This window comes from Oxyura jamaicensis, chromosome 7 (genome assembly GCF_011077185.1).
Source record: "Oxyura jamaicensis isolate SHBP4307 breed ruddy duck chromosome 7, BPBGC_Ojam_1.0, whole genome shotgun sequence".
Taxonomy (NCBI): domain Eukaryota; kingdom Metazoa; phylum Chordata; class Aves; order Anseriformes; family Anatidae; genus Oxyura; species Oxyura jamaicensis.
The window spans coordinates 39,234,323-39,246,328 of NC_048899.1; the positions used below are offsets into that span (position 1 = coordinate 39,234,323).

Here is a 12,006-nt window from a genome sequence, read left to right on the forward strand (position 1 = left end):
TTCAGCTGCAGAGCTGATCAAAACAGGGTCACAATGGTATCTTTAACAGCAAAACTGTACATTTTTATTTATTTCTTCTGAGAAGCAGATGAATTGCTTTTGATCAGGCTTTCAACTTTTTTTTTTTTTTTTTTTTTTTAAAAAAAAAAAAAAGTCACCTTTGAAAGCAACCCTTGAGATGTGTGGGCCTAATAGGTTTAAGTTTCAAACAGTTCCAGGTTACTGGAAATAGAAGGTCACAATCTAAAGACTTTGAGGCAATGAATGCAACAGTGAGAATCTTAAGCTACATGGAGATAACATAACACTTCCTTGGTACTTTTTTGGTACTTTTATGGGGGGGGGAGGGGGGTAGTAACTGGTTGATAAAATTCACAATTCTGGAATAAGTGTCCCTTCCACCTCTGCTAGTGCAGGTAAGAGAAAGAGCAATTCCAGAACGGGAGGCCTGTGGTCAAGATAGAGCTCTAGAAAAGCATTCCTCACACCACTTCCTCGCACCAGCCTGGCTCTTCAGTCAGGTATTCCCCACTCAGTCAAGCCCAGACAGCTTCTAACCCTAAACTGTTTGGATTCAAAACTTCCTTTGTCAGAAGACTCTAGGAAGAGGGGAGGGCAGTCCTTCGTATTATTATTACAGTGAAAAGCTAAACTCAAAATCAAAAATCCTGATTAATCACAGTTCAGGTTTACTGTGATTTCCAGCTCTTTAGTACTTCATGGAAAAGTAGGGGTTCAAAGACAATGTTGATAAAGTGAGAATAATACATCATATGATAATTTCTGTGCAAGTGGAAAATCAGAGAACAGTTCAAACAAATGCCTTTCATGCCCGGAAATATGATTCCCCTTATAAATGCCTTAGGCATCAACATAATGCTCTCCTCTTGTGTCCAAGCTCCTCCTATTTTATTTAGGAAAATACCCTTAGAAAAAAACAGGGTTTGTTTGTTTTAAGTCTTGTTCACCTCAGCAAGTCTCTGTTCAGGATATTGTGAAACTTGTATAACAAGGGCAAACACAATATGGGATCAATTTTTAAGAATGCTTTCTATTCCTGAAAAGTAAACAGAAATGAGGACAGATATTCATTATTTCTCTGAAAACAGACTACCCTTTATCTAATAGACTGGTGATAGTGATGATGAATGGAACATGTTTCACTGCCACTTATGAAGATTCTAGTGTTAAACCCAGTTATGACATAAACCTCACATGGTACAGGTATTAAGCCCACTTTGCTAAGGATGAAACCAAAACACACAAATATTTTGTGATTTGCTAGAGTTAAAAACAAAAGCAGAGTCTGACACCAGACCTCTACTCCTGGTGGCTTGTTTACAGTCTCTCATATTCTAAACAGCAGAACAGATCTTGTTCTTCCAATACAGAAATACCAGTTCAAACTCTTAGATGGTGCTCAAAATCCACCAATAAACGTGATCACAGTTCATGCAAAGACTATACCCACAGCATGAAACTAAGAGTAAGGCCTAAAACATACTAACTAGGTAATCAAATTCTTAAAAAAATACAAACTAAGTTCAAGAGTTGGTAGGAATATGACACTAAAAGGATCTCCATGAGTAATGAAACAGAGAATCTTCAAAATCATACTGTAATTTTAAAAACAGTTTTTGCTTGCATTCATTTTGAATTTGGCAGTACAAAACAGATGTGCTTGTGTTAGATTTATAACTGAACCTACCTTGGCTTTCAGATCAACACAGATCTCCTGTTGCTTCTGTTTGTTATTAGCAGACGCTACTTCTTCTTCCTGAGCAGCGGAGGCTTCAGCAACAGCCATCCCTGCCTTAAGTAAAAAGGCTTTCCTAGCTTGAATCCAATTTAATATCAAAACTCTGTGTTGATTCCTAAGGAAATTGTAATGATCCCAAGCTCTCTCATGAATAACCTAAAAAAGTAAAGCATTTCAGAAAGGCTTAACACCATTCATTAATACAGTATTTTGCAAAACTTGAATATCATTTGTATAATTATTACATCACCAATATCCCTATGGAATCCACAATTAGGGCTAAAAGTATTCTGCCAGGTATTAGGTATACTGCAGACTCCCAGTGTCAGTAGGCCATGACAGCGTTCCAGTATTTCCCTGGTGTCTGCCTCTATCACATGGCATTTCAGTATCCTGATAAGCCACTGTTCTTTCCTGAACTATACTTCTGGAATAAGAATAAATGAAACATATTCTTGCCATAGAGTACATACAATGCAAGCTAGGTAACCTATCTTCAGAGATACTAAACACTTTTAGCATGATGCTTTTCATAGAAAGTTATGATCTTCTATAGAAAAACAGACCACCACTTAAAGCAGTTGTACAAGCTTAGTACAGAGGAGAATTAGATTCACTTTTTCTTTCTTAACAGGAAATTTGGAAATTGATTTTTGGCTTGACAAGCAGCATACTGCCACTACCAATATACAGTTATTAATCTTAAATACACCTTCTTTGGCCTTATTCATTGAGATTCCAGAGGACATTCAAGTTTCACAACACTGACAGAAGTAGTAACAGGTAATGCTCCATAGTCTAAGGCATTAGAAGCTTGGACCTGTCTTACATCCCAAAAAACTACCAGTTACAATGATGAAGATTACAGGGATGAAGATGGCCTTCTGCTCACAAGTTCTAAGAGCACCATCCTTGGTGCTCACTTCAAGGCCTTTGGCAGGGGCATGCTGACTCACCTGGTGCCTAGTTCATAGGTCCTCCTCTAGGCTCACAGATCGATGAAGGTAAAGAGGTACTGCAACCTCTGGAGATTCTTTTTGCTCAGGTATGTGTAGGCCACTGTATCAGAGGTTCACATTGCCATCACTGGTCTCAAACTCAGGTGAGCCTTACAGACAAGCGGCTAAACTAATCTGAGAAACTACTGAGCAAGAAATGGGATGCAGAGTTTATTCTTCTAAAAAGTAGATCTCTCTGATGACCTGCTACCAGATCAAGCACTCAGTACTAGTCCAATGATCCATTCTTCAGAAAGAAGGAAGAATAGGAAGCTCTAAGTTTAATTATGCTAAGGTAACAAACATTTTAAGAACAGATTCTCAGTACTGTTTTAACATTTCTGTATTTGTCATGTTGATATACATACCACACTCAATGCAGAATGATGATTTTTAAATTTTAAGTGACCCTCTGAAGAATTAGGGAAGCCCATTAACAATGGCTATGTTTAAAAGTACACATACATTATACAAAGCATATAATTCTTTAGACCAGTTCTCACATTCAGAAGTTCTGAAATCCACAAGAACTTTACTTTTGGTGAAATTAGGCTATTCATCAGTATCACTACACTGCCACTCCTCTGCACTAGGCACTCCTCAAACATAAGGAAGTAGATGGTCTAAAAATACATGCAGAGATAAGAAAAGACTCCTACTTTCCCTATGACATCCTGAAATGTTCTGGCCTTGAACTGGGTTTCTGTATTAGCTGCTATGTGCTTATTCACTGTGGAGCGTAAAAAGAATCAGTAATCAATTTGAAATGCATTATGAATGTAAAAATAGCCTCTCTCTGAGAGCAGGAGATAAGTTTCCACTCTTCCTGCTATATATGTGCCATAGAGCAATTAAAATAACTGTTCCTAGACAGTGTGACAATGCTATACATCCTTATAAAAGATAAAAATAACAAGAGAAGCAGAATAGTGAGACATAACTATAAAATTGTATAGCAAAAAGCAATGCTAGCAAACTAGTTTTGTGAATTTGGCAGTAAGGGGTTGTGGAACTGTAAAATCCATGGTGCTTATTTTGAAGAAGTGAATGGTTTTTGTTTGTTTGTTTTTAAGACAGGAACATCTCTCATCTTCACTGTACAGAATAAAATCTATAGTTAAGAAGTTACAAAATAAAAACCTTTGATAAACATTCTTTAACACAAATGCTCACTACATGCTTTATACAAGAAAGTATACAGTTGAACTAACAACACTGACCAGATCGCGTCTAGATTTGTGAGGAAGGTATCTCTGCAGCACATCGAGGTACAAAGTCCTTCTTCTCTGAAGATCACTTGGATACTGGTTGACAACAGTCTGAAAAACCCACTGATCTTCTTCCTTCCATTCAGTGTTCCTACAGAAATTCAAATTCAACACAATCAGCTCCAAAGTAATTTAACATTTTAAAAGGAGAAGTTTGGTTCTAGGTGCTTACAATAAATAAATAAATAAATAAATAAATAAAGCCTAAACCTTCAGTGGGCTCTATGACACAACCCTGCACCTGTAAACCTGATATTGGATCAAAGCTGGGAAATACAGCTTTTCTTTAATGAAACAAAGCAAACGCAGACTGCCTTTTTAATGTGACCTTTTATTGTTTTTTATTTTTATTATTTTTTATTAGGGAATGACATTGTGTTTCTCAATGAAATTATATTAACAAATAGTCACACAACATGGAAAATACAGTGTGAAAAAGGAAGATGACTGGTTTCTGCCACTGAGCACTAATGAAAAGATTACAGTGAATGAAATAATACCTGTATGCAGCTAAATGAGGGATTAGTTAAAAAAAAAATAAATAAAATGATAGCCACAGAATCAGGGCAAGACAAAAGATTCCTGTTTCTTTTAAGTAGGAGGTGAAATAATCAGTATGCCTGCATGCATTTCAGAAAATTAGAGTAGCAAGATGTAACAAACATAAAAGAAACTCAAGCACAGTAACACAGGTTTGGAGGTTAGATTTTACCTTCAGTCTGAACACATGGTCATGTAGGCGATAAAAGATCAGGCTTTTGTCATCAGCATTAATGTCAGAGCAGCAATACTAAGTCAGACCAAAAAGGTGTCTCTATCCCAGTGACCTCTTCTCAAAAGCGACTAAAAGCCCAGGTATAATTAAAAGAAGGTAATTATACGAATCTACACCCCACACCAAATCCCTGAAGCCTCCAACTGTTTGCGGCTCTTGGGCCTCCTGAGCCTGCAGCAGTATATTGGTATGTAATGGCCCTGAATTCAGTAAGATGTTAGGACAACTTTACCCCTACGTAGGCAGAAATACCAAGCCTTTCAAAAAGATGACCAAGTTGCTGTTCTGTGAAACAATTGTATATAATATTAATCTAGATTTTATGATACAATCTACCATTATCTCCAAAGAGAGATCAGTAGAGAAAAAATATTAAAAAATATATTTAATACAGTTTAACACATTTTTTGTTTAAAGAATGCTGTGCAATAAACACAGTGTATAATCACCACTGTAAAATACTCTGGGTAATTGAGGAAGAATATCCCTAGATCTGCTCATTTAAAGATACGGAATGCTTCACCTACAGACATCCCTCAAGAATGCAGACAAAATAACCCATTTCAATAAATCATTTTCCAAGTAATGCACTCTCAGGCAAGGGAACCCAACCTCTTGATGACACTTTTCACATTCTCCCCCATCCCACCCCAGCACTTTCCACTGTTGCTTGCTTTGCCATGAAGTTGGCATGAATTTGGACAGAGTTCAATTCATTTTCATCTACCTAATAGCATACATTTTGTGGCTTTCTTCAAGCAGACAGAAGAGTTTTATTCTTACCTTTCTGGTCTTAGAGATGATCAGGTAGGAAAAAAGAAGGATTTGACCTTCACCCACCTTTGTGGAGACACCTAGTGATCAGAGCTTCCTCCTTCTCTTCCTTCAATTCCCCATTTCATGAAATAAAAATTATTCTTAGCTTACTACACCATTTTCAGCATAGAATCATTATTCCTTGATCAAAATGGTGGCAACATATAACCAAATTAGAAGAAACATTAAAAAATTTATTCCATAACTATGAATGCCTTGTTTCTTGCCCTCCATGTGTACTTTCCCTATATTGTTTTTCTTTGAATAAATGTTTAAAGCTACTCTCATCTTTACCCAGATGACACAACAAAGATAACTGCATAACAAAAAATCACATCCTACTTCCTTCAGTAAATTCCAGCAACGTTATTAAAGCCATTTGTGCTACAAACAAAACAAAACCGAGCTCTGCAGTGGTAATATGTGTATAGACAGATTCCATCTTTAACTTTTTTTGTTAACTTTTTTTTTCTTTTGGGGGTCAGGGGGGACACAACATGATGCATTAAATCTTAGCTGACCCTCTGTTGTAGTGTGTTTGTGTAATTCATCTGTTTATCAGAGTAAAATGAAAGCAACACATTGAAAATTAACAACACAATGACCAAAGTGTCTGCAGGTAACAGTACCACGTCACAGTACAAAGGTAATACACTGATACTTAGATCTTTGCTTTTCTAAAGAGAAACATTCACAATCTGCATTTGCTGACAGCTTTAGAGTAATTCACAAAATGTGGCTAGTAATAAAAAAAATAAAAATAAAAGTTCAAAAGCAGCCTGACTGGAAAGAATGAAAAGGATGCCACCTGAACAGACCCAATGAGCTGGCACAGTTAGCGTGGCATACGATGTAACACCCAGCCACACCTCACCTTGCTGCCCACTGACTTCCCTTTTTACCCAGGACTTCAAATATTTCCTCTGTGTGGATGCTTTGCAGTACAGTAGCACAAACTCGGATGGAAATGCTCCACAGCACTTGTGCAGTTACAGATTTAGGACTAAGAATACTAGAGTAATAAACTGGACTTTGAGACTGATTAATGTTAAAATTAGTACAATTGTGCATGGAGCTATATTTTCCTCAACAATCTTATCTGAGATAATTATATTATTCTTACTCCCTACCCATTTTCTTTTTGCTTCTTATAAACCGTGTGGAATATCTGACAAACAATTTTTAGGACGCAGCTGTTTGCTATTAAATCCAGCATTATGAGGAGGAATAGAGACTGCTTTGAAATGGGGGTAAGAAAAATATTTAAAAATATTTACCTCCTGTAAAAAGTTTATTTGCAGTGACTGACAACTACCAAGTAAGTGCTAGTGACAACATAAAATGTGGAATCTCATTAGCAAATGCAGACATTCTCTAGTAATGGAAGTGTTTCTTTATAGGTGATTGCTTAAATTTATCATGAAAGACAATGAATATAGATGTCTGAGCAGAGGGTTTTCTCATATGCTAAGAAGAAATAGTGCCCAGGAGAGTAAAATGGGATTAAGGAATCCATTAAACAGGGAATGGTTGTAGTAATAACTTGTAACCTTCAGGTTGTAGGGCTTAAACAGTGGACACAATTCTCCAAAGATAACAGCTCCTGAGCTTTGATAAAGAAGTGCTACTGGGAAGATGTGCTATTTTTGCAACCTTTACTGCCTCTGCAGAAGATGTCTTGCAACTGATCGTCAGAAATGAGTGCTTTGAAAAGCTCCCTGTAGAGAAAAGGGAGGAGATTAATGAAATCTGTTCATTTATTAATTTTAGAATCTGTTTGAGGTATGGGCTTTCTGAAGAGTAACTTTAATGAACAAATTAATTATTCTTTGCCATGTGTGACTTAAATATCTGACTGCAACTGATGCTGAGTACCATTTCTTTTTCTTAAGATAACAGCATTTTTACCAAACATTCAAGTTCATGAACAAATGTAGGTCTTCCATCTACAAGAGTGAGGCAGAGTAAGGTACATCTCAGTCAGGAAACATCACACCACAAAGTTGAGAGCAGGGAACTGCACAGGTTCTGTGCTCAGAAGGCTGGTATGGCAACCTGCTCTGCCTCCAGAGCACATGGGCAGGCGCACCGGTTCCTGCACCACCAGTCTCAGCCTCAGTTCTCTCATCTCTGCAAGGATCCCTCTGACTTGTATATTGCTCTAATGGCCAGCTAATGATGGATCTCAATTTCAATACCTCAAGTAGACTTGTAAATAAGATGGAGAGACAGATGTCCTCTTCGCTCAGACAGATAATGACAGGACAAGGGGGAACGGTTTTCAACTATCAAAGTGATTTAGATTAGATGTTAGGAAGAAATTCTTCACTCAGAGGGCAACCTAGAAGAGGTTGCCCAGAGAGGTTGTGGACGCCCCATCCCTGGAGGTGTTCAACTTGGAGGCCAGGTTGGATGGGGCCCTGGGCAACCTGATCTAGTGGGTGGCATCCCTGCCCACAGCAGGGGGTTGGAGCCAGGTGGTCGTTAACATCCCTTCCAACCCGAGCCATTCTGTGATTCTGTGATCTCTGTACTACCTAGGAACAAGATGGAGAAATTGAGAATGGCAGAGGATACTCTGGGGAGCTAACAGCTACAGCTAGAGCTGCAAGTAGTTTATTGTGAGTAGGAAAACACTGACTGCCAGTGTCTTGATTTGTCAGCTGTGCCAAGCTTTGTCAGCTGTGCTTAGATTTTGTCAGCTGTTCATAGACAAACAGCTAAAAAAAGCATTGTTCAGCCCAACACAATCCAGCCCAGCATGATCCATTCCAGAGTATTCACAACCATAAAATGGACAGAATTACAAAATTTCCGGCCTGATTAAATGCAAGACATTCCCTTACTTAAAACTCTTGTAAAATTCCAGAAAGGAAGACCTAACCTAAAAAGAATCTGAAAAGCACCAGTACATTTTAGATAAATATTTAAGTTAGCGTCACGCTGCTTCAGTGACAGGATATTGACAATCTTATACAAGGCTGAATGTACAACCCAAATTTTAAATATACTGCTTGCTTTTCTTATATACATATACAAGTACGTGTATATATATATATCATTCTGCTACTAGAAAACACTTCATTATATTGTTGTTTCAGAACTGAAGCAGGGTGATTGTCTTATATTCAACTGCCCTGAGGCAGCTGTTTCCTTTGAAAGGCTTACCCAAGGTTAATCCTCAGCTTTACACACCCTGCAAAATACAAACAACTTGGAAGAGAAGTTACCCTCTCCGTCCTATAATCTCCACTTATCCTCTGCAATAGTCGGGACAGCCTGAACTTGATGCACCACTGTGTGGTTGAATCTGCAGACAGATTGCAGCAATGCCACCAAGAGATATGTTAACTTCTCTACACCAAGTGGTATGTTAACTTCTCTATCAATTGAGTAATTGCTGGTTGTTCAGCAGGAACATCCTGTCAATAGACCCAAAGAGGGACCAGGTTTACTTGACTTATTCATAGTATTCCTTTCATTTGATGTTGCTGAAGATACAGTGCTAAATACGTAATACTCAATTAATTTTTCAGTTATTAAAATAATTCAGACATCCTTGGAAATTGTGGCAAAAATATAATAGTGCTTAGAGAATCATCAGTTATAACACATTGGTTCCAAGTCCACAATTTGTGGGACAGTTTCCCTAAAAAAAACAAAACAACAACAACAACAACATTTGTGTTTCAGCATCAATAAAATACGTAGATCTGGATTGATCAAACATTCTGACCCTATTTCTTAAGTTTCTAAAAGCAATAAACACTGTAGCATGTACTCTAGTGGGACTGAAAAATACACAAAGAACATAGCAGACCAGATTGTCTTACTCTCATTTTTCTTCTTTAGATATTCTATGCACATTTACAATTTTTTTGTTGCAGAAAGCCCGAACAGTTAAACAATGCAATATGTATTAACCCAGTGCTTTTTTCTGTACATTCACACACATGATGACAGAGGAAGAATGACAGAAATAATCCTCAGATCCTTGGGGGAAAAGTTACAATTATGTTACTACATAATCGTATTGTTCTACTGAGCAACTTTAAATTTTAAGAACGAGTGAAAATGTATTGCAATTGTATTGTTATCTTCAGGTAGACAGCAATGAGATCTCAGATAACTGCAGAGATTTCACAAGCACTGCATTAGTCAGTAGAGTACAGCGGATACATAAGGTCAAAAATCTACATCACTCAATTTTTCACAGTATTATCTGTTGGATCTAGGTTACCTGGATGAATTATAGAATAATTAAATCTTAAGGCTGTATCTTTGCAAACTCAAAATATTTCAATGGAAATTTTCCAAAGAAATGTAAAAAGTAACAAAAAACATTGTGTTTTATAAACCCCATATCTTGAAAGTAAGTGATTCTACAAGAACAAAGCAAATTTTGCCTTTTGAATTGAAAACATTTTAATGTTGTGGACAAAATCATAGAAATCAAAATGAGCAATAAAGATTTCAGGAACAGAAGGCAAAGAAAAAGATCAAGATTTAGCTTTAAATTCCATACCCAAGGCAATTGCTGATGATTCATTTATGATTTTATACCTTCCCATCTAATACTGCTAGCATACACAGACCCAATTCAGGTAATTTGTCCCAGGCAGCCTACCTGTGCACCCCTCTAGCAGGTTGCTGCCACTGTCACTTCCACCAGTTTTTCTTGAGCCACATTCCTCCCCCCTACCCCCCACCTACATAATAATAAACTATTCTGAATCTACATAGAGTTTCACATTTGTGATGATAGTTACTGCAATGAACCAACATTCTTGAAGAGATTGGACCTATTTATCAACTTTATAAATAAATACATTTAAGATCTCCCTCAGAAAGGCTGTACTTTTCTGACGTAAATTTGATAGTGTATCACACAGAAAGAATCACTTCTACCCATATAAAAGTGTGTGAAGAGGACATTTGACACACATTAGATTGTTGGTTTTTAATTCACAAAACATTTCACTTATTATTTCAGATGAGTTCTTTAGAAAGGACTGCCTCAATTCTCACAGCTGTGCAAACAGTAACTGGCTTTAACCCCATAGAACTGGGCAGTGAGCCAACTATTTTCTGCACTGAATAAAATAGAACCAGCTATCATGGTAAGGGCAACTGCAGGATCTGTAGATTGTAAAATACATTATAGTTTATTTTTTCCCCAGCAAAAGAAATCTAGAAACTGGTATCATTACCTATATACGACTTTTAGCTGTTGATCAATCTCTTGAAGCTTAGACCAGTATTCATTTGCAAGCTTACAGTACTCCTTGATAATTAAGCTCTTCAAATCTGGATAGGGGAACTCCAAAGACAGTAGTGCTGAAGGAACTTCATGGAAAAGTTTGTTTTTTTCTTCAGAAGAACGCGCTAAAGCCTGTGATGAAAAATGCTACTCAGAGTACTCTGCATTATATTTTTTTCTCAGAAACCATTAAAAAGGAAAAGCTTACTTTTCTTTTATAGGCCTCAAGCTGTCTTTCCACAGTCAGACTTTCAAGGTTAAGAAATTCCAGAATTTCTTCCTGTTGCTTCTTCACAAATTCAATCTATTTCATGAAATACATTAGTTACTTCATATTGCTAGAATATGAAATTTCTTATTTGGAAACAAAAAGCTGGATTTCCAGTTTCACACTGCTATGCTTTTACAATTTTAGTGAAAAATTTGCAGTACCACAAATACAAAGCCTACTGAATACTCTAAGTTATATTTTTAAAATATTGCTTATAAATAAATAAAAATGCTAAAAAGACAATGATTAGAAACTGTAAAGTTGAAATACCAACCTGCTGTAACATGTCAACTGGATTGAACTTATGTTTCAGACAAGAGTCTTCTGAGAGGTGATGTTGCATTTCAGACATCCAGAATTTCAAGTTCTCTCTTAGTTGCCAGATAGGAGCTACAGTATTTGTTTGGTATGCATCCCATTCCTTTGATAATTTATGCTCTATATCCAAATGAAACATAAAGCTTTCTCAAACACGCAGACTATTATGTAGCACTATACTTCCTAAATAGAAGGCTGTCATGACAGGCATTTAAAAACACAAACAAGAAATCAAGATAATTTTGACTATAATAAAGAATGAAGACATGAATTGAAAAGTCTTACCCAAGTCCCGTATATCCAAAAAAAAGTCATACTTATGACTTCCTTCATCAAGAACAAACTTCACTTCTGCTTCTGCTTTTTCCCTGTAAGGTATGAATGAGGTTTTTTGTTTGTTTGTTTGCTTTAATACAGAAGATTTGATTTCTTATTTATTAAATTGACAAGAACGATAAGCCTCAAATACTCTGATAATTGAGTAAAAAGAGAGATTCTCTGCCTGGGAATCTATTAAGGTCAGGCGTTTTACAGAAAAGTA

General features: G+C 36.8%; 1 protein-coding gene across 8 annotated transcripts in view; it reads right to left on the reverse strand.

The window, feature by feature from the left end:
- Window positions 1-12,006, reverse strand: part of CCDC148 (coiled-coil domain containing 148) — a 64,587-nt gene that overhangs the window by 30,825 nt on the left and 21,756 nt on the right. For all 8 annotated transcript variants that reach the window (XM_035331844.1, XM_035331841.1, XM_035331845.1 and 5 more), the window contains 6 exons: window positions 11,751-11,833; window positions 11,422-11,585; window positions 11,085-11,180; window positions 10,827-11,008; window positions 3,978-4,116; window positions 1,709-1,915 (listed from right to left, as the gene is read on the reverse strand). In XM_035331844.1, coding sequence (XP_035187735.1) covers window positions 1,709-1,915; window positions 3,978-4,116; window positions 10,827-11,008; window positions 11,085-11,180; window positions 11,422-11,585; window positions 11,751-11,833 — 871 coding nt within the window. The remainder of the gene's footprint in view (window positions 1-1,708; window positions 1,916-3,977; window positions 4,117-10,826; window positions 11,009-11,084; window positions 11,181-11,421; window positions 11,586-11,750; window positions 11,834-12,006) is intronic.